The following is a 21,497-nucleotide window of genomic DNA, read 5'->3' as shown; positions in this document are numbered from 1 at the left end:
GTATTTGTTAAGCACTTACTATGTGTCAGGCACTGTACTAAGCGCTGGGGCAGATACAAGCTAATCAGGTTGGACTCTGTCCCTGTCGCACATGGGGCTCATGGCCTCAATCCCCAGTTTACAGATGAGAGTACCGAGGCACAGAGAAGAGAAGTGATTTGACCGAGACAAATGGCGGGGCTGGGATTAGAACCCAGGACCTTCTGACTCCCAGGCCTGGGTTCCATCCACTAGGCCACACTGTTTCTTCAGAATGGGCCCAGCCCAGTGACCCCATGTCCGGACAGGTGACTGAGGGAATAATCCCAGGCCCCGGGGGAGGTGGGTGGCAGGGAGGTAGCCTTCCAGAACCTTGGGATGGACCCGAGTTCTAGAACTCCTGCGGACAATGGGCTGCCCCCCAGCCCCCACTATCTCCCCCTCCTGCCCCCCAACCCCTTCGTCGCTGACGCCTAAATCCATAGCCAACGAGAGACCCGGCAGGGAGGTGGGTCTAGGTGCCAATTCTCCGGAATCGCTCCAATCCTGGGATAGTGAGCTTTGGAAGGATTTGACATTCTCTAGGTGAGCAGGATCCTGATCGCCGGGTGTTGGGACAAAATAATAATAATATTAATGATGGTATTGTGTTAAGCGCTTACCGTGTGCCAAGCACCGGGAGAGATACAAGGTGATCAGGTTGTCCCACTTGGGGCTCACAATCTTCATCCCCATTTTACAGATGAGAGAACTGACGCGCAGAGAAGTTAAGCGACTTGCCCGAAGTCACACAGCTGACAGGAGGCGGAGGCGGGATTAATCATGTTGGTATTCGTTAAGCGCTTACTATGTGCAGAGCACTGTTCTAAGCGCTGGGGTGGATACCGAGTAATCAGGTTGTCCCAAGTGAGGCTCACGGTCTTAATCCCCATTTTACAGATGAGGTAACTGAGGCACAGAGAAGTTAAGTGGCCGAAGTGGCAGAGCCAGGATTAGAACCCACGACCTCTGACTCCCAACCCCGGGCTCTTTCCACTGAGCCACGCTGCTTGAGGTGAGATCTCACTGGCTGAGATCTCGGTCAGGGTCAGTCGATCGTATGTATCGAGCGCATACTGCGTGCAGAGCACTGGACTAATCCACTTGGAAGAGTCCAATATAACCAACGTATTTCCCGCCCATGGTGAGCTTACAGTCTTGAGGAGGAGACAGATATGAATAGAAATGTAAAAAATGACAGATGTGGACATCAGTGGTGTGGGATCGGGAGGGGGGATAGAATAAAGGGAGCAGGTCGGGGCGACGCAGAAGGGAGTGGGAGAAGAGGAAAGGGGGGCTCAGTCAGGGAAGGCCTCTGGGAGGAGATGGGCCTTCGGGGAGGTTTCGAATGAGGGGGAGAGTCATCGTCTGTGGGATTCGAGGAGGGAAGGCTAGAGGCGGGACGCGGGTGAGGAGCCGGCGGTGAGCTAGACGAGACGGAGGGACAGCGAGAAGGTTGGCATTAAAGGAGCGAAGTGTGCGGGTGGTTGGAGTAGGAGAGGAGCGAGGTGAGGTAGGGTAGCGAGGTCCCTCCCCGGTTTTGCTCTCTATGATCCCGGGCTCTCTCCCTCCCCGGCGACTCCCTCTCCAGCCCACCCCGTCCCCGGCAGCCTCCGCTAGACGGGACCGCACTCCGACTGGGGAAATACCTCCGCCTCGGACGAAATGCCCGCCGCCTCTGGGAGTCAGGGGACCTGGGTTCTGATGGCGGATCTGCCACGTGGCACTGGGCCAGACTCTTCACTTCTCTGGACCTCAGTTTCCTCATATGTAAGATGGGAATTCGATGCCCATTCCCCCTCCTTCTTAGAATGAAAATAAATAAATAAATTGTGGTGTTTGTTAAGCGCTTACTATGTGGAAAGCACTGTTCTAAGCGCTGGGGGATACGAGGTGAGCAGGTTGTCCCACGTGGGGCTCACAGTCTTAATCCCCATTTGACAGATGAGGGAACTGAGGCACAGAGAAGTTAAGTGACTTGCCCAAAGTCACACAGCTGACAAGTGGCAGAGCCGGGATTCGAACCCATGGCCTCCGGCTCCCAAGCCCGGGCTCTTTCCACTGAGCCACGATGCTTCTTAGGTGCTTACTATGTGCCAAGCACTGCTGTAAGTGCTGGGGTAGATACAAGATGATCGAGTTGAACACAGTCCCTGTCCCACAAGGGGCTCACAGTCTTAATCCCCATTCTGCAGGTGAGGGAACTGAGGCACAGAGAAGTGAAGTGACTTGCCCAAGGTCGCCCAGCAGACAGGTGTCAGAGCTGGGATTAGAACCCAGGTCTTCTGACTCTCAGACTCGTGCTCTATCCACTAGGCCGTGCTGCCTGGCACATAATAAGCGCTTAACAAGTAACCCAATATTAACAAGCAGCACAAGTATCAAGTATTGTTAGAGAAGCAGCGTGGCTCAGTGGAAAGAGCCCGGGCTTGGGAGTCGGAGGTCGTGGGTTCGAATCCCTGCTCTGCCACTTGTCAGCTGTGGGACTGTGGGCAAGTCGCTTCACTTCTCTGGGCCTCAGTTCCCTCATCTGTAAAATGGGGATTAAGACTGCGAGCCTCACGTGGGACAACCCGATTACCCTGTATCTACCCCAGCGCTTAGAACAGTGCTCTGTACACGGTAAGCGCTTAACAAATACCGACATTATTATTATTATTATTATTATTTTCATCATCATTCATTCAATTGCATGTATTGATGCTAAATGCTTGGAAAGTACCATTCAGCTATAAAGAGAGACAATCCCTGTCCACAACGGGCTTACACTGCTATGGGCTAGAACCCTGAGCTAAGCATTAAGATAGATGCGAGATCGTCTCACCGGACACAGTCCCTGTCGCACGTGGGGATCTCAAGTCTGCGATTATGGGGGAGCAGGGATCTCACCTTTGTTATTCTTTTTTTCAGATGAGGAAATGAGATCCGGGAACCTTATCTAATTCCCACCTACGTGCTCTTTGCCAGAACTCAGCACAGCGCCATGCATGCAGTAAGTGCTTAAGAGATACTTGGGAAGCAACGCGGCCTAGTGGATAGAGCACAGGCCTGGGAATGGGAGGACCTGGGTTCCAATCCTGCCTCCACCACCTGTCTGTTGTGTGACCTCGGGCAAGTCTCTTCACTTCTCCGCGCCTCAGTTACCTCACCTGTAAAATGGGGAATAAGACCGTGATCCCCACGTGGGGCAGGGACTGTGTCCCAACTAATTTGCTCGTCTCTCACCCAGCGTTCAGTACAGTGCCTGGTACGTAGTAAGCACTTACTAGATGCCATTACAAAAAGACAGATACTATTGCTTCTAAGGTTGCTACGGGTAAAGTGACTTTCCCAGAGTCGTCCAGCAGACAAGTGGCAGAGTTGGGATTAGAACCAGGGTCTGAGTGGGACTTGGACTGTGTCCATCGAATTTGCTTGGATCCACCCCAGCGCTTAGTACAGTGGCTGGCACTTAGTAAGCGCTTAACAGGTTCCATAAAAAAAAAAAGACTGTTACTACTGATGGTTAATAACGATGATGGTATTTGTTAAGCGCTTACTATGTGCCAAGCACTGTAATGGTGCTCAAACTGGGTTAGAATTACTATTATTATTATTACTGGATTAGAAGCTGGGTTCCAAGCTCTTTCCACTAGGCTGCCCTTTGGATAAAGGTTTGCTGTTGGCCTCGTTTTAAAAGTGATTCACCAGGCAGCCTCTCTGACTCTTTTCTGCCAAGAGACAGGTGCCAGAGAGTGACTGAAGAACAAAATAAAGAAGCGTTTTCCTGGGTGGGCAAGTCTAGGGGATAAGAGTGGTTTTTCACCTTGGTCGTTGGTACTAATAATAATAATTCTGGTACTCGCTAAGCACTTACTATCGTTCTAAGTACTAGGGTAGATGCAAGTTGATCCGGTTGGACGCAGTCCCTGCCCCACGTGGGGCTCACAGTTTTAATCCTGATGAGAGAACTGAGGCCCAGAGAAGCAAAGGGACTTGCCCAGGGTTCCACGGCAGACAAGCGGCAGAGCTGGGATTAGAACCCAGGTCCTTCTGACGCCCAGGCCCGGGCTCTATCTACTAGGCCACGCTTCTTCTCTGGGGAGACAGGGAAGAGTCGCACCCTGAGATTTCGAGGATGGGGAGGGCGCATCTCAACCTCAAGGAAGCAGAGCAGAGTCTGGTTCGCCCACCTCGCCAACCCGTTGCTATAGTAACCTGGGCCGGCACCCGCTGTCCCTGTTCCAAAAGGGGCAGGTTTTGGTGGCCGCTAATCCCCTGGCTGTCTCCCCGCCCACCCCCGGGACGTTAGGTAAGAGGAAATGAGTTTAATCCCAGGCTGGGAGTATCATTTATGGCACGGTTTCCCTCATTCTGGAAATCTGGGATCCGGGGTCATCGCGAAGGTATCCAGACCCGACTCTGCCCCCCGCAAGCCTGCCTCCCTGATGCCATCGCGGGCTCCCCCGCTTTCCTGGGGCGCCCGGCGCCTCTGGTCAACCCTCCTGGGGGAGTGTGGCGCAGGGGATAGAGCCCCGGCTTGGGAGTCGGGGGACCTGGATTCTAATCCCGGCTCCTCCACTTGTCTGCTGTGAGACCTTGGGCAAGTCGATTCACTTTTCTGGGCTTCAGTTCCCTCATCTGTAAAATGGGGATCGAAACTGTGAGCCCCACGTGGGAAAGGGACTGCGTCCAAACTGATCGGTGTGTATCCACCCCGGCGCTTAGTACAGTGCCTGGCACATAGTAAGAGCTTAACAAATACTACAGTTATTATCATCTGTGGAAGTCAAATCCAAAAGCAGCGTGGCCTTTTGGATAGAGTCTGGGCCCGGGAGTCAGAAGGACCTGGGTTCTAATCCCAGCTCCGGCGCTTGTCCGCTGTGTGACCTCACTTCTCTGTGCCTCTTTTCCCTCATCTGTATAATGGGGATTAAAACCGTGAGCCCTATGTGGGGCAGGGACTGTGTGCAACCTGATTAGCTTGTAATAATGACTGTAGTATTGGTTAAGTGCTTACTCTGTGCCAGGCACTGTACTAAACACCGAGGTGGATACAAGCAAACCAGGTTGGACAGAGTCCCTGTCCCATGTGGGGCTCGGAGCCTCAATCCCCATTTTCCAGATGAGGTAACTGAGGCCCAGAGAAGTGAAGTGACTTGCCCAAACTCACACAGCAGACAAGTGGTGGAGCCGGGATTAGGACCCAGGCCCTTCTGACTCCCAGGCCTAGGCTCTAGCTACTATGCCATGCTTGCTTGTATCTACCCCAGTGCTTTCTACAGTGCCTGGCACATAGTAAGCGCTTAACAGATACCATTAAAAAAAGATAACTCCTCAATGGGGGCCTGCATCTGGCCGGCCCGTTCCCCCCTTGTGGCCCCCTCCCCCCTTCTCCTCCCTCCCCGCCCCCACGCCGCCCCCCCCCCAACCCCCCAGGAGGGGTTTTTAGAACAGTAGGAAGGATCATAGTTCCAGGCCCCTCACTTTTGGAACGCTGACCTCTCCCAGGATCCCTTACATCGAAACCTTGGAGAAGCAGCGTGGCTCAGTGGCACAGTGAGTCAGAGGTCATGGGTTCGAATCCCGGCTCTGCCACTTGGCAGCTGTGTGACTGTGGGCGAGTCACTTCACTTCTCTGTGCCTCGGTTACCTCATCTGTAAAATGGGGATTAACTGGGAGCCTCACGTGGGACAACCTGATGACCCCGTATCTCCCCCAGCGCTTAGAACAGTGCTCTGCACATAGTGAGCGCTTAACAAATACCAACATTATTATTATTATTATATTCCCACCTTTGCGCTCTGTCCCAGTGCTTAGTATTCATTCAATCGTATTTATCGAGCGCTTACTGGGTGCAGAGCGCTGTACTAAGCGCTTGGAAAAGTACAATACAGCAATAAAGAGAGAAGATCCCTGCCCTCAACGAGCTCGCAGTCTAGACAATGGCCTGCACACAGTAAGCACTTCTCCCTCCTCAGACTGTGAGCCCTGTGTGGGACAGAGACTCTGCCCAACCCCATTAACGACTATCTACCCCAGCGCTTAGAACAGCGCTTGCCACATAGTGAGCTCTTAATCAATCAATCAATCATATCTATTGAGTGCTTACCGTGTGCAGAGTACTCTCCTAAGCGACCGCGAGAGTACAATATAACGGATCTGGTAGACGCGTTGCCTGCCCACAGTGAGCTTACAGCTTACGGGGGAGACAATTATGAGTATAAATAGAGGAATTACAGATAGAAGAGCCGCGGGGCTGACGGAGGGGTGATTGAAGAGAGCCAGTCCCAGCGCAGGGATGAAGCAGAAGGGCGAGGGGAGAAAAGGAATTGAGGGCTTAGTCAGGGAAGGCTTCTTGGAGGAGATGGGCCTTCATAAGGCTTTGAAGTGGAGGAGAGTGATCGTCCGGCAGATATGAAGTGGAGGGGGCAGTTCCAGGCCAGAGACAGGATGCGGGCAAGAGGTTGGTGGCAAGAGAGATGAAATTAAAGTACGAGTAGGTTGGCAGAAGAGGAGCAAAGTGTGCGGGCTGGGTCGTAGTAGGAGAGCAGGGAGGTAAGGTAGGAGGGGGCGAGAGGATCGTGTGCTTTAAAGCCGAACGTAAGGGGTTTCTCTTCGATGAGGAGGTGGATGGGCAACCACTGGAGGTCCTTGAGGAGTGGGGAGACACGGACTGAATGCTTCTGTAGGAAAAAGATCCAGGCACCAGAGAGATGTAAAGACTGGAGTGGAGCGAGACAGGAGGCAGGGAGGTCAGCAAGGAGGCTGATGCCGTCATCCAGGCGGGAGAGGATAGAGAAGCAGCGTGGCTCAGTAGAAAGAGCCCGGGCCTGGGAGTCAGAGTGGGTTCTAATCCCGACTCCGCCGCTTGTCTGCCGTGTGACCTTGGGCAAGTCGCTTAACTTCTCTGGGCCTCAGTTACCTCATCTGTAAAAATGGGGATTAAAAAATGTAAGTCCCACGTGGGGCAACCTGATCACCCTCTATCTGTGGGCAAGTCACTCAACTTCTCTGTGCCTCAGGTACCTCGCCTGTAAAATGGGGATTAAGACTGTGAGCCTCATGTGGGACAATCTGATTACCCTGTATCTCCCCCAGCGCTTAGAACAGTGCTCTGCACCCATAGTAAGCGCTTAACAAATACCAACATTATTATTATTATCTACCGCAGTGCTTAGAACAGTGCTCTGCACATAGTAAGCGCTTAACAAATACCATAATTATTATCGATTAGACTGTAAACCCGTCATTGGGCAGGGATTGTCCCTATTGCCGAACTGTACATTTCAAACGCTCAGTACAGCGCTCTGCACATAGTAAGCGCTCAAGGAATACTATTGAATGAAAACTTGGATTATGGCGGTAGAAGTTTGGACGGAGAGGAAAAGACAGACTTAAGCGATGTCGTGAGGGTTGAACCAACTTGGTGCACCGGACTTGGTGACAGATCGAATGTGTGGGTTGAACGAGAGAGACGAGTCGAGGAAAACGCCAAGGTTACGGGCTTGTGAGACAGGAAGGAAGATGGTGCTGTTTACAGCGACGGAAAAATCAGTAGGAGGACAGGGTCTGGGTGGGAAGATGAAGCGTTCTGTTTTGCCCAGGCTAAATTGGAGCTGTTGACGGGACAGCGGAGTAGAGATCTCCTGAAGGCAGGAGGAAACGGGGAGATTGTAGAGAGGGAGAGAGATCAGGGCCGAAGATGTAGGTTTGGAAATCATCTGCATAGTGGTGACAGTCGAAGCCGTGGGAACGAACGAGATCTCCGAAGGAGTGGGTGTGGGTGGAGAATAGAAGGGGACCTAGGACTGAACCTTGAGGGACGCCCCCCAGTTAGGGGGTGGGAGGCAGAGGAGGAGCCCGCGAAAGAGACTGAGAATGAGCGGCCAGAGAGATAAGAGGAGAAGCAGGAGAGGCTAGAGTCAGTGAAGCCGAGGTTGGATAATGTTTGCAGGAGAAGGCGGTGGTTGACAAATACCCTAATTATTATTATTTAAAATTAACAAACACTATAACCTCTATCGCTACTCTCTCCTCTGCCGTCCCCCTTCGTCCCTTTAACCAGAGTGAGCGGAGAGATGGGGGCACGGAGATACTGGGGTGAGGGGGTGTTGAGCGGCGCGGCCGGTTAACCTTTTCCACTGCTCCGTTTCAGGGTCTGGCTCCGAAGCCCACCGTGTCGGACGGGGGGTGGGTGGGGAGCTGGCGGCCCCACCGCCCCCGCGGTCCCATCATGGCCCTGTACACCAGCCCCGGCCCGAAATACATGATCCAGGGAGCCACAGGTAACCGGGGACCCTCCGGGCCGGACTTTTCTGCAGCGGGGCTCGCCCCTAGGCCCGTGATCCCGAGCAGAAACTTTGGTGCAGTGGATCGGGCCCGGGCCTGGGAGTCAGAGGGTGGTGGGTTCTAATCTCGGCTCCGCCACATGTCTGCTGTGTGTCCCTGGGCAAGTCACTTCACTTCTCTGGGCCTCAGTCCCCTCATCTGTAAAATGGGGATTGAAAGATGGGACAGAGACTGTGTCCAACTCGATCGCTTGTCTCTACCCTGGCGCTTAGTATGGTGTCCGGCACATAGTAAGCGCTTAAAAATATTGTTATTACGAATAATAAACTGGCTCCTGGGGAGACCCCAGAGTCCCCGTCGGGGGGGAGGGAGGGTCGTCCTGCTACTCTGACTCACTCCGGCCACGATGGGGCGTAGGAGACCCGCCGCTCTGCCCTGATTCATTCATTCACTCGTACTTATTGAGCGCTTACTGTGTGCAGAGCACTGGACTAAGCGCTTGGGAGAATCCAATACAACGATAAACAGCATTCCCTGCCCAAAACGAGCTGACAGTCTCAAGCCTCTGCCCTGTTATGCCTGGGGCTTGACCCCGATGTGCCTGGTCCTCTCCCGTCGTTCTAGGCGCTGGGGTAGATGCGACTTAATCAGGTTGGACACAGACCCTGGCTCACATGGGGCTCCCAGTCTTCATCCCCATTTTACAGATGAGGGAACTGAGGCCCAGAGAAGTAAAGTGACTTGGCCAAGGTCACACAGCAGGCAAGAGGTGGATTCAGGATTAGAACCCATGTCCTTCTGACTCCGAGGCCCACGCCCTACCCACTAGGCCACGCTGCTCTGATTGCGAGCAGGAAACGCGTCTACCAACTCTGTTGCTCCTCCCCCTCTCCCATCCCCTCCCCTCAGCACCGGACTCGTCCGCTCAACTGTATATATCTTCATCACCCTATTTATTTTGTTAATGAGATGTACATCACCCTGATTCTATTTATTTGTTATTGTTTCAATGAGATGTTCTGCCCCTCGATTCTATTTATTGCCACTGTTCTTGTCTGTCTCCCCCAATTAGACTGTAAGTCCGTCAAAGGGCAGGGACCGTCTCTATCTGTTACCGATTTGTCCATTCCAAGCGCTTAGCACAGTGCTCTGCACATAGTAAGCGCTCAACAAATACTATTGAATGAACGAACCACTCAGTACAGTGCTCCGCACGCAGTAAGTGCTCAGTAAAAACCTTTGATGGATTGGTTGCCTCCTTCCCTCTCTCTCTCTCTTTTCCCCAGGGTTTTGGAAACATCACCCGGGCAAGGACCGAGCCCCAGCTTACAGCTTCCGGGGAGCCCCTATGCCTCTGGCCAAGATCAGTTCCCCGGGTCCCTACTACATTCAACCCAATATTCAGAAGACGGGGAAAGTCTTATCGCCGGCATATTCCATGTGCAAGCGCTACGAGGCCAAGACCACCGTGACTCCCGGCCCCGGTGAGAACGAGGCCGACGACGCCCCGCGGAGACCAAATGGGGAGCCACCGTGGGTTCTGCCGCAGCCGTTGGGCCGTCGCAGCCTCTCCCGGCCTACCCCAGAGGATGCCCCCTACCTGTTGGACTGCCCCGGAGGGCATTAGGGCATTTTCCCGGGGGGCAGGTGGAGGAAGCTTCTCTTGTCATTTCCTCTTCCCTCCTTTAAAACCTTATTGAAGGTCCATCTCCTCCAAGAAGCTTTCCCTGACTGAGCCTTCCTCTCCCACTCCCTTCTGCGCCGCTCTTACTTGCTCCTTCACTCATCCTCCCTCCCATCCCCACAGCACATATGTGTAGATCTCTATTATTTATCTAACTATTTATTTCAACGTCCGTCTCCCCCTCTAGACTGTGAGCTCGCGGCGGGCAGGAATGTGTCTGTTGTATTGTACTCTCCCAAGCGTTCAGTACAGTGCTCTGCGCACAGGAAACGCTCAGTAAATACAGTGGAATGAAGGAACGAGCGAACGAACGAATTTGCCCCCCGTTTCTGCCCCCGACACCGCCCCCTAGGGACGGCACACAGAACAGCCTCAATAGCGGGAAGCCCCTGAAGTTCTGCCCTCTGCCCTGCCATCAGAGGACTTCGTCTCAACCGCCTGAGAGCCCAACCCCACCTGCAGGCTCCTCAGAGTGGAAAAATACCCCAGGCCCCTCCCCGAGATACTCCCATTACCCCAGGAGGGGCTGGGTTGGGGTTCCAACCCTCTGCCCCAGGACCCCGGCTCTCTGCGTCCCCACGGGAATGGGAGATGGGCCTCTGTGAGCTTCCCCCCGGGTCAGCCCCATCGTCGGGGGGCCGAGACGGGCAGGCCCGGTTCGCAGAGGGCAGCCACCCGCGATCCCCCGCAATCCAGTGGATCGAGGAGGTCTTCCTCCCCCGGGTGGGTGAACGGCAGCACTCGTCCCTCGTCCCCAACCATACACTCCAACCGGACAGACACACCGCTGACTCCTCCGATTCCTCCTCCTTCCTGCCCCCCCCGGCCTGCCCCACTTTGCTCTCCTGCTCTAGGCAGGGAAGCAGCATGGCCTAGTGGAGGGAGCATGGGCTTGGGAGTCACAGTCCTGGGTTCTAATCATTCATTCAATAGTATTTACTGAGCGCTTACTAGGTGCAGAGCACTACACTGAGCGCTTGGAATGTACAATCTGGCAGCAGATGGAGACAATCCCTGCCCAGTGACGGGCTCACAGTCCAATCCTCACTCCGCCACTTGTCCGCTGTGTGACCTTGGGCAAGTCACTTAACTTCTCTTTGCCTCAGTTCCCTCATCTGTCAAACGGGGATGAAGACTGCGAGCCTAATGTGGGAGAGGGACTGTGTCCAACCCAATTACCTCGCATCTACCCCAGCACTTAAATACTAAGTGCTTAACAAATACATCTTTATTTATTAGGTGATTACTACGCAGAGAGGGCCAACAGGTACGTCTTCAAGTGTCCCCCCAGCCAAACCATCGCCTTGAGGGGCAAGAGCTTCCAAGTGGACAACACCCCAGGTGAGGGTTGGCGGCGGTCCACCTGCTAGGGCTGAGGCTGTTCAGGGGTGGGGCTGAGGGCTGAGCCTAAACCAGGGGGTCCCTGTGAGAGGAACAAAGTTTTATGTTAAGGAACGGGGCAGCGTGGCCTAGTGGCAAGAGGATGTGGGTTCTAATCCCAGCTCTGCCACTTGTCTGCTGTGTGACCTTGGGCAATTTGCTTCACTTCTCTGGGCTCCCTCATCTGTAAAATGGGGATGAAGACGGTGAGCCCCACGTGGGACCTTTCATTCATTCATTCATTCAATAGTATTTATTGAGCGCTTCCTATGTGCAGAGCACTGTACTAAGCGCTTGGAATGAACGAGTCGGCAACAGATAGAGACGGTCCCTGCCGTTTGACGGGCTCACGGTCTTATCGGGGGAGACGGACGGACGGGAACGATGGCGATAAATAGAGTCGAGGGGAAGAACATCTCGTAAAAACGATGGCAACTAAATACAATTGAGGCGATGTACATTTCATTAACAAAATAAATAGGGTAATGTAAATATATACAGTTGAGCAGACGAGTACAGTGCTGAGGGGATGGGAAGGGACCTGTTTACTTTATATCTACCCCAGCGCTTAGAACAGTTCTTGGCACATAGTAAGCGCTCAAAGATTGCCATCGTTTTTAATTATTATTTATGGTTGGAACAGCAAGTTGACTAGTGGTTTGTCCAGCGGGTGGATTAGTGGATTGTCCAGTGGGTTGGCCAGTTGGTTGACTAGTTGGTTGAGAAGCAGCGTGGCTTAGTGGACAGAGCCAGGCCTGGGAGTCAAAAGGACCTGGGTTCTAATCCCGGCTCTGCCACTTGTCTGCTGGGTGACCTTGGGCAAGTCACTTCTCTTCTCTGGGCCTCACTTACCTCATCTGTAAAATGGGGATTAAGAGTGTGAGCTCCCATGTGGGAAAGGGACTGTGTCCAACCCGATTAACCCGGACCTACCCCAGCACTTAGAACGGTACTTGGCACATAATAAGTGCTTAACAACATAATTATTATTATTACTAGTGGATTGACCTGCAGATTGGCCAATTGGTCGTTAGTGGGTTGTCCATTGGGTTGTCTGGTGGGTTGGTGAGTTGGCCAGTGGGTTTCCCAATGGGTTAGCCAGTAGCCCCGGTTGTCACTGGGGGTGGGGTCATTTTTTCCCCTGTTACCGTCAGGCCCTTCCCGGGCCGGGCTTCTAAAAAGTCCGCCTGCGTCAGGAAAAAGTGAAGTGCCCTGAAGATCCAGCTGCCCCATGAGCAGGCCGGGTAGGAGGGTGGAAGAGGAGGAAAAGGATCTGTTTGTGTGTTCAGTCATTCATAGGTTCAGTCATATTTATTGAGCACTTATCGGGTGCAGAGCACTGTACTGAAAGCTTGGGAGTGGACAGAAAACGTTCCCTGCCCACATCATTCATTCATTCATTCATTCATCTGTATTTATTGAGCGCTAACTGTGTGCACAGCACTGGACTAAGAACTTGGGAGAGTCCAATGCAACAATAAACAGACACATTCCCTGCCCACAATGAGTCTAGAGGGGAAGACAGACATTAAGAGAAATAAATAAATCGGTACGGACATAAGTGGTGTGGGGCTGGGAGAGGGGAATGAAGAGAGCGAGTCGGGTGACGCAGTAGGGAGTGGGAGAAGAGGAACGGGGGGCTTAGTCAGGGAAGGCCTCTGGGAGGAGGTGGGTCTGCAATAAGGCTTTGAATGAGGGGGAGAGTAACTGTCTGTCAGCGGAGTCTCTGCCTGGGATGGTCATGGAGTGCGGGGAGGACCACTGCAGTCTGTGCTCCTCAACCCCGGCCTCCTCGCCTCCCGCCGGTTCACATCCCGAGTCGGGGTCAGGACGGCGGGGAGGCGGAAGGGGGGGATGTCGCGGCTCCTGGGGCTCAGGGGGGTTGTCGGTCAGGCCGCTGACCGGCCCGAGGGGCTCCCGCCACGCAGGTCCTGCGGCCTACGTGCTTCCTTCGGTCAACGGGCCCCGGGCCATCAGCAAGTCTTCCCGGCCCTGTTACTCCATCACGGGGAAGAGCCAGCTGGGGGGCTTCGCCGACGACCTCGCCAAGGTACGCGGCCCCGCGGCCCGGTGGGGACCCCCCGGAGCCACCCCCGGCCGGGGGAGCCGGCCGGTCAATCAGTCGTAGTCATTGAGCGCTTCCTGTGTGCAGAGCACTGGACTAAGCCCTTGGGAAAGTACAATCCAGCAATAAACAGACATATTCCCTGCCCATAATGAACTTACGGTCTAGAGAGGGAGGCACGCGTGAAGAGAAAGAAAGAAATGACAGATTTGGACATAAGCGGTGTGGGGCTGGGACGGGAGGGGGGGCGGCGGTAAATAAAGGGTGCAGGTCGGGACGACGCAGAAGGGAGAGGGAGAGGAGGAAAGGGGGGCTTAGTCAAGGGAGGAGGGGGATGGTGGACAAACTTCCATCTCGTAGGGGCCGCCCTGGGGTGGAAGGGACAGAACTGCTGGGGAGGAAGGAGAAGCCTTGGTTCTAATCCCGGCTCCGCCACATATGAGCTGTGTGACTTTGGGCGAGCCACTTCATTCTCTGGGCCTCAGTTCCCTCGTCTGTAAAATGGGAATTAAGCCTGTGAGCCCCACGTGGGACGACTTGACTACCTTGTATCTACCACAGTGCTTGGCACATAGTAAGAGCTTAACAAATACCATCATCAACATCATCATTATTATTATTGTTAGAACTCATGACTTTCTTACTCCTAGGCCCATGCTTTTTCCACTAGGCAACGCTGCTTCGCAAAATCTTTTCCCAGGACATTTTGCTGGAGTCTGACCTCTCACCTTAGCATTTCCTTGCCCCCTGAACGCTTTAGCTCCCACAACCCCTAGGAGGAGCACTTAAGCCCACCAATCTTCATAATTTATTGCCTCTAATTATTATCATTAATGTTGGTATTTGTTAAGCTCTTAATGTGCGCCAAGCACTGTTCTAAGCGCTGGGGTAGACACAAGGTAAACAGGTTGTCTCATATGGGGCTCATAGTCTTTATCCCCATTTTACAGATGAGGTCACTGAGGCCCAGAGAAGCAAAGTGACTTGCCCAAGGTCACACAGCTGGCAAATGGCGGAGGCGGGATTAGAACCCGTGACCTCTGACTCCCAAGCCCGGGCTCTTTCCACTGAGCCGCGCCACTTCTCTAATTGATTTTAGATTGTATGCTTCTTGAAGTCAAAGATGATCCATTCATTCAGTCGCATTTATTGAGCGCTTACTGCACGCGGAGCACTGTAGTAAGCGCTTGGGAGAGGACAATAGAAAAATAGACACATTCCCTGCCCACAATGAGCTCATGTCAGCTCTTTTGTACTCTCCCAAGCGCTGAAAAAAGTGCTCTACTCACAGTCAGTGCTCAAGGCATACCAGTGATTGATCAGTTGATCCACTGAATGCTAGCACATTTTTTTTTAAATTGTATTTGTTTATTCTTTCAATCGTATTTACTGAGCCCTTACTGTGTGCAGAGCGCTGTACTAAGTGCTTAAAAAATTCTGAAGTCCTTCGAGCCAGAAGGACCTAAGCCCTTACTATGTTACTTACTTATGTTGAGCTCTTACTATGTTCCAGGCGCTGTACTAGGTGCAGGGATAGATACAGGGGTACAGGGATAGAGAAGCAGTTCAGGGGAAAGAGCCCGGACCTGGGAGTCAGAGGTCATGGGTTCAAATCCCTACTCCACCGTTTGTCAGCCGTGTGACTTTGGGCAAGTCACTTCACTTCTCTGGGCCTCAGTTACCTCATCTGTCAAATGGGGATTAAGACTGTGAGCCTCCCGTGGGACAACCTGATGAGCCTGTATCTACCCCAGTGCTTAGAACACTGCTGTGCACATAGTAAGCGCTTAACAAATACCAACATTATTATTATTCTCTGTGCTTCAGTTACCTCATCTGTAAAATGGGGGTGAAGACTGTGAGCCTGATCACCTTGTATCCTTCCCAGCACTTAGAACAGTGCTTAGCACATAGTAAGCGCTTAACAAAATGCCATCATCATTATTATTATACAAGATCATCAGGTTGGACGCAATCCTTATGCCACGTGGGGCTCACAGTCTTAACCCCCATTTTACGGATGAAGTAACGGAAGCCCAGAGAAGTTCAGTGACTTGCCCAGCGTCACACAGCACACAAGTGACCTACCCGGGATTAGAACCCAGGTCCTTCTGACTACCAGATCCGGGCTCTATCCACTAGGCTGAGTGGATAGAGCACGGGCTGCTTCTCTGTCATCATCATTATTCTTCTTCTTCCAGACGCCAGGCCCCGCCGCCTATCGGATGACCGAACTTGACCTGTTCAAGAACCGGGCCCCGGGGTTCTCCATCACCACGAGAAACGTGCCCCCGGGAGATAAATCCCAGAAACCCGGACCGGGAACATACACCCTAGGGAGGGTAAGGAAGAGGGGCCAGGAGGAGAGAGGGACACGGGGGGTCGGGGAGGGGAGGGAGGGACAGCCCCTCTGGGCTTTGGGCCTGCTGGCTTGGGGGTCCCTGTCGGGCAGTGAGGTGAATTCTCGCATCCAACGGGAGGTGATTTCTGCCCACGACTCGGCCGTTCAGCTAATCTTGGGTCTTCGTATCCCCCAGACCTCCGTCTCAGTGCTCAATCAATCGGTCAGTGATATTTACTGAGTGTTTACCATGGGTAAAGCACTGTTCTAAGCGCTTGGGAGAGTTTAAGAGAAGCAGCACGGCCTAGTGGAGAGAGTACAGGCCTGGGAGTCAGAAGGTCTGAGGATCTAAGGGCAAGTCGCTTTGCTTCTCTGTGCCTCAGTCATCTCTTCTGTAAAATGGGGATCTAGATTGTGAGCCCCAAGTGGGACGGGGAGTGTGTCCAACTCGATTGCTTGTATCCACCCCAGCATTTAGTACAGTGCCTGGCACATGGTAAGCGTTTAATGAATAGCACAATTCTTATTACCCCTCCCTTACATCCCAGTTGGGCCTCAACCCCGGGTTCCCTAAAGGCTCTGAGAGATGGACTGAAATTAAAACCCTGAATGTGTTCGGACTTGCTGTTTTGGTCCGGGTCTCCACACCGACTTGACCAAAATAGACCCCAAACACCCCGATGATGACAACAGAATCACCAGAAGCCTCGGTGCTGAGACTTCAGAATCGAGAACGTGCGATGGGAGAATTTTAATGTTTTAATGTTATTTGTTAAAGCGCTTATTACGAGCCAGGCACCGTACTAAGCGCTGGGGTAGATACAAACTAATCAAGTTGGACACAGTCCCTGCCCCTCAGGGGACTCACGGTCTTATTCCCCCTTGTACAGATGAGGTAACCGAGGCACAGGGAAGCGAAGTGGCTTGGTACAGGTCTCGTGACAGATAGGGGCGGAACCGGGATTAGAACTCAGGTCTTTCCGACTAGCAGGCCCGGGCTGGGAGTTGATCCTTGGGTGGGTGGTTTGCAAAGCACCAGTCACCCCTGCCAGTGGTGGATCCCACTGGTACAGAGTGAGAAGACCGAGAAAGCGGGCGGGGGAAAGGGCTGGGGCCGGGTGGGAGGAGGAGGAGGAGGAGTCCATTGTGAAATGGTAGCCACTACAGCCTTCACAGCCCACGTCAGCCAATGATCTTTCATTTTTTTTAAAATAGTATTTGTTAAACGCTTATCGATAATTATAATAATGTTGGTATTTGTTAAGCGCTTACTATACGTGCAGAGCACTGTTCTAAGCGCTGGGGTAGATACAGGGTCATCAGGTTGTCCCACATGAGGCTCACAGTCTTAATCCCCATTTTACAGATGAGGGAACTGAGGCCCAGAGAAGTGAATTGACTCGCCCACCGTCACACAGCCGACAAGTGGCGGATCTGGGATTATAACCCATGACCTCTGACTCCCAAGCCCGGGCTCTTTCCACTGAGCCACGCTGCTTCTCAATAATAATAATGCTGGTATTGGTTAAGCGCTTACTATGTGCCAAGCACCGTTCTAGTCGCCGGGGGGATACAAGGTGATCAGGTTGTCCCACGTGGGGCTCAGTTTTCATCCCCATTTCACAAATGAGGTCACTGAGGCTCAGAGAAGTGAAGTGACTTGCCCAAAGTCACGCAGCTGGCAAATGGCAGAGCCGGGATTACAACCCATGACCTCTGACTCCTAAACCCAGGCTCTTTCCACTGAGCCACGCTACTTCTCTACCAAGAACTAAGCACTTTCAGGATTCTCTGTTGTTTCGTCCGTCTCACGAAAGGCACAGGGTGCTTCTCCGGTCGGCAGCCTTCGCCACCCTCACCGGCGGAGCCCGTGCAGGTGGAGTTGGGGCCGGGCCTCCTGGTTCCCAGATCCAGGGTCCTTCCAACAGGGCCCACGGGAGGGGTCCCCCATCTTTCTGGGGGGCCGAGGGGGGTGTCCCTCAGAACCAAGGATCGGATAGTTTTCCTGACATCTCTCCCTGCCCCCATGTTCCTTTTCGGAGCTCGGGTCAGGTCTGGGCAAGGGGGTGGACAATTCTGAGAACTGAGAGCAGTTGACCTCGTGAAACGGGGGTGGGGGGAGGAGTCCCCTCCCCTGACCTCTGACCCCACTCCATTTCTGGCTCCAAAGCAGCCCAAACTGCAATTTCTGAGCCAGTGGTCTATTCCTCCCTCAGAGAGGCCAGGACTTTCCAGCTTGTGAAAGGTAAAGGTCCCTCGTGGCTTCCCAGAGCAGAGAGCTGGTCGGATGGGCAAGAGAGAGGGCTTGAAAGGAACCATCCCATTAACGCCTTCCTTGCCCCCCACCCCGAATCCAGTTCCTCTCAGAGAAGCAGCGTGACCTACCTGAAAGAGCCCCACGCCTGAGGAGTCAGCGGCCCGGGTTCTACTTCCGGCCCGGCCAGTCGTGTGCCTCAGTTCCCTCATCTGTAAAATGGGGACTCATCCTCCTCTTACTTACAGTGTGAGTCCCATGTGGGCCAGGGACTGGATTTAACCCGATTATAATAATAATCGGGGCATTTGTTAAGCATTTACTACGTGCCGAGCACTGTACTAATCACTAGGGTGGATACGAGCAAATGAGGTCGGACGCCGTTCCTGTCCCGCGTGGGGCTCACGGTCTCGATCCTCATTTTACAGATGAGGTCACTGAGGCACAGAAAAGTGAAGTGCCTTCTCCGAGGTCACAGCGGACAGGTGGCGGAGCTGGGATTAGCTTATATCTATCCCAGCGCTTAGTACAGTGCTTGGCACATAGTAAGCGCTCAGCAAGTACCATGATCATCATCGGGTCCCCGGGGGGCAGGTGCCGAATTGCAGCCGTGTTCCGAATTCACCTCCCTCCCAGTTCCACTGCCGGCTCTCAGCCTGTCTTCCCCTCCCCTCCCCGTACTCGAGTGATCTGGAGTGAACCAAGTGCTTAGTACGGTGCTCTGCGCACAGTAAGTGCTCAATAAACCATTGAATGAATGAATACTCTGGGAATCTTGGAAGGAGAAGCATTATGGTTCAGTGGGAAGAGCAGGGGCCTGGCTTCTAATCCTAGCTCCTCAAACTACGTGACCATGAGCAAGTCTAAGAAGCAGCAAGTCACTTGAGGAGCAGCGTGGCCTAGTGGATAGAGCAAAGGCCTGGGAATCAGGACCTGGGTTCTAATTCTGCCTCCGCCACTTATCTGCCGTGCGACCTCGGGCAGGTGACCTCACTTCTCTGTGCCTCAGTTCCCTCATCTGTTAAATGGGGAGAAAGCCCGTGAGCCCCATGTGGAACATGGATTACGTCCAACGTGATAAACTTGCATCTACCTCAGGGCTTAGTACAGTGCCTAGCACATAGTAAGCGTTTAACAAATCTCCTCCCCCCAAAATTTAACTGCTCGCTGCCTCAGTTTCCGCATCTGTAAAACTGAGCCTATCGCGCAGGGATTGTCTCTGTTGCCGAATTGCACGTTCCAAGCGCTTAGTACAGTGCTCTGCACACAGTAAGCACTCAATAAATACGAGCGAATGAATAAAACAGGGATTAAATACCTGTTCTGCCCCCCACCCCCCTGTTGGATTGGGAGTCCCTTGTTGTCAGAGTCTCTATCCGATTGTATTGTATTCACCCTCGTGCTTGGCACATAGTATGCACGCTCAACAAATACCACCATGTACCTCATTATTATTCTCCTCCATCTTCTTCCGCCCACAGGTTTCGCTGATCAAACCCGGAACCCAAGGCATTACCTTTGGAATCAAATACTCCGACTACATGGCTCCGCTGATAGTGGACGTGGACTAGCCATCCCCTAGCCCCCTCCCCACCCCCACCCCACCTCGCCACCCACCACCTGCTCCTTCCCAGACCAGAATTGCTTTGAGATCCTCCTCTCCCCCGCCGACCAGACGAGCGCCCCGGCTCTCCGCTCAGGTGTCAGCTCTGGCTTAGCCTTATGCTCGAGAGCCCGGAGAACAGCGGGGGATCCGGGATACGTGTGCGTACGTGTGTGTATATGTGTGTGTACACTATGTGTGTATGCGTGTGTGTGTGCATGTCTTCCCTCAGTTTCCGGTTTGCTCCACTTGTGGCCTACGATGAAAGGCTGCACAATAAATGGGTTATTGCCCACAGGGCCCTCCCTGGGTGGGCTTGAAAACAGGCAAGGGCGCCCGGGTGTATTTCCCCAAAGCCCGTCGGCAGCGGTATCGTCCGCCGACGTCGGCCCGGCCCCCCGGCCCTCGCCCCCGCGGAGATCGTCTGGCCTCGGCCCCCGCGGCCGACGTCACGCGGGAGCCGAACCTTCGGGAATTTCACCTCTCCGCCTGCCCGAGTCACCGTCTCGGGAGGCCGACGGGGTGTTTTGTTTTTTTCGCGGTTTTTGGACTTTGGTGCGAATTGGAATTTCACGCTTTAGATGGAGACGGACTATCCGGGCCCCCCAGCCGTGTTTGAAAACGAGAAACCTCGATCTGCCTCTGCGTGAGGCAGAAGCCGGGAATGAACCGACCTCAGGCCTGGTCAGAAGGGACCTGCCCCCCTTTCAGCTCCGGTGGCGGTGGGGGCCTTGGGGGGGCCGGGGCTGGGGGGAGAGGGACGGCCGATTGCAGGGGTGTCCAACTTGACTGCACAGAGGGGAGGGGGCTGCCGGCTCTGGCGGCGAGTTAAGAGCGGGCAGCCCTGGGGGTCCGGTCTCCTCGCGCCGAAGGGACGGGGCTGGGTCAGGACTACCAAATCCTGGGCCCGGAGAAGGGGGTGCGAGGACGGTTGGGGTCCCTATCCCTCCCCCCTTTGACTAATTCATTCGTTCAATCGTATTTATTGAGCACTTACTGTGGGCAGAGCACTGTACTAAGCACTTGGGAGAGTACAATAAAATAAACATATTTCCTACCCATAACGAGCTGACAGTCTAGAGACGAGCTCTCCCTTCTGCATCGCCCTGACTCGCTCCCTTCATTCATCCCCCTTCCCAGCCCCACACCACTTATGTCCATATCCGTCATTTACTTCTTTCTATTAATGTCTCTCCCCTCTCTAGACTATAAACTCCTTGCGGGCAGGGAATGTGTCTTTTGTGTTGTACTCTCCCAAACGCTTAGTACAGCATCCGCACACAGAAGGTGCCAGGCTGGAGTTCTCCCCGCAACGTCGATGGATCCCAAAGTCCACCCAGAGCCAGAAACGAGCGGGGAGCTACAAGTACATTCTCTCTGATGGCCCCCATCCATCTATCCTTTTTAGGAATCAGAGGATCAAAAGGCAGATGCTCCGTCTTGGGACGACCCAGGGGTATTCTTTTCTTTCTCTCACACACTCAAACGCACACCTCTCCCACCTCCCCCCACCATCCTCTGATTGGGCTCCATCCTTTCTCTTTTTTTGTGGTTTGTTCTCATGGTACTTGCTAAGCGCTTACTATTTGTCAAGCACCATTCGAAGCACTTGTTGTATGTCAAACTCCATTCTAAGCGCCAGGGTAGCTACAAGTTAGTCAGGCTGGACGCCGTTGCTGTCCCACACGTTGCCGTCCCACACGGGGCGCACTGTCTAGGTTGGAGGGAGGAGCCTCATTTTACAGATGAGGAAACTGTAGGCACAGAGACATTAAGTCACTTGCCCAAGATCTCGCAGCAAGCGATTGGCGGGGCCGGGATTAGAACCCGCGTCCCCTGCCTCCCGGTCCTGGGCCTTTCCCGTTATTGTTCTATTGTAC

General features: G+C 53.5%; 1 protein-coding gene across 1 annotated transcript; it reads left to right on the top strand.

Annotated features, from left to right (window-relative positions):
• Positions 1-419: 419 nt before the first annotated feature.
• On the top strand, positions 420-19,944 carry ODF3 (outer dense fiber of sperm tails 3). The gene is made up of 8 exons (XM_029060955.2): positions 420-564; positions 2,929-3,010; positions 8,157-8,286; positions 9,577-9,774; positions 11,214-11,315; positions 13,283-13,404; positions 15,621-15,761; positions 19,496-19,944. The coding sequence occupies exons 2-8, from the start codon at positions 3,002-3,004 to the stop codon at positions 19,583-19,585; spliced, it is 792 nt and encodes a 263-aa protein (XP_028916788.1). The 5' UTR covers positions 420-564; positions 2,929-3,001; the 3' UTR covers positions 19,586-19,944.
• Positions 19,945-21,497: the final 1,553 nt, after the last annotated feature.

This window comes from Ornithorhynchus anatinus, chromosome 3 (genome assembly GCF_004115215.2).
Source record: "Ornithorhynchus anatinus isolate Pmale09 chromosome 3, mOrnAna1.pri.v4, whole genome shotgun sequence".
Lineage (NCBI taxonomy): Eukaryota > Metazoa > Chordata > Mammalia > Monotremata > Ornithorhynchidae > Ornithorhynchus > Ornithorhynchus anatinus.
The sequence above is the reverse complement of the archived record's forward strand: the minus strand, read 5'-3'. Positions and strand labels throughout refer to the sequence as shown.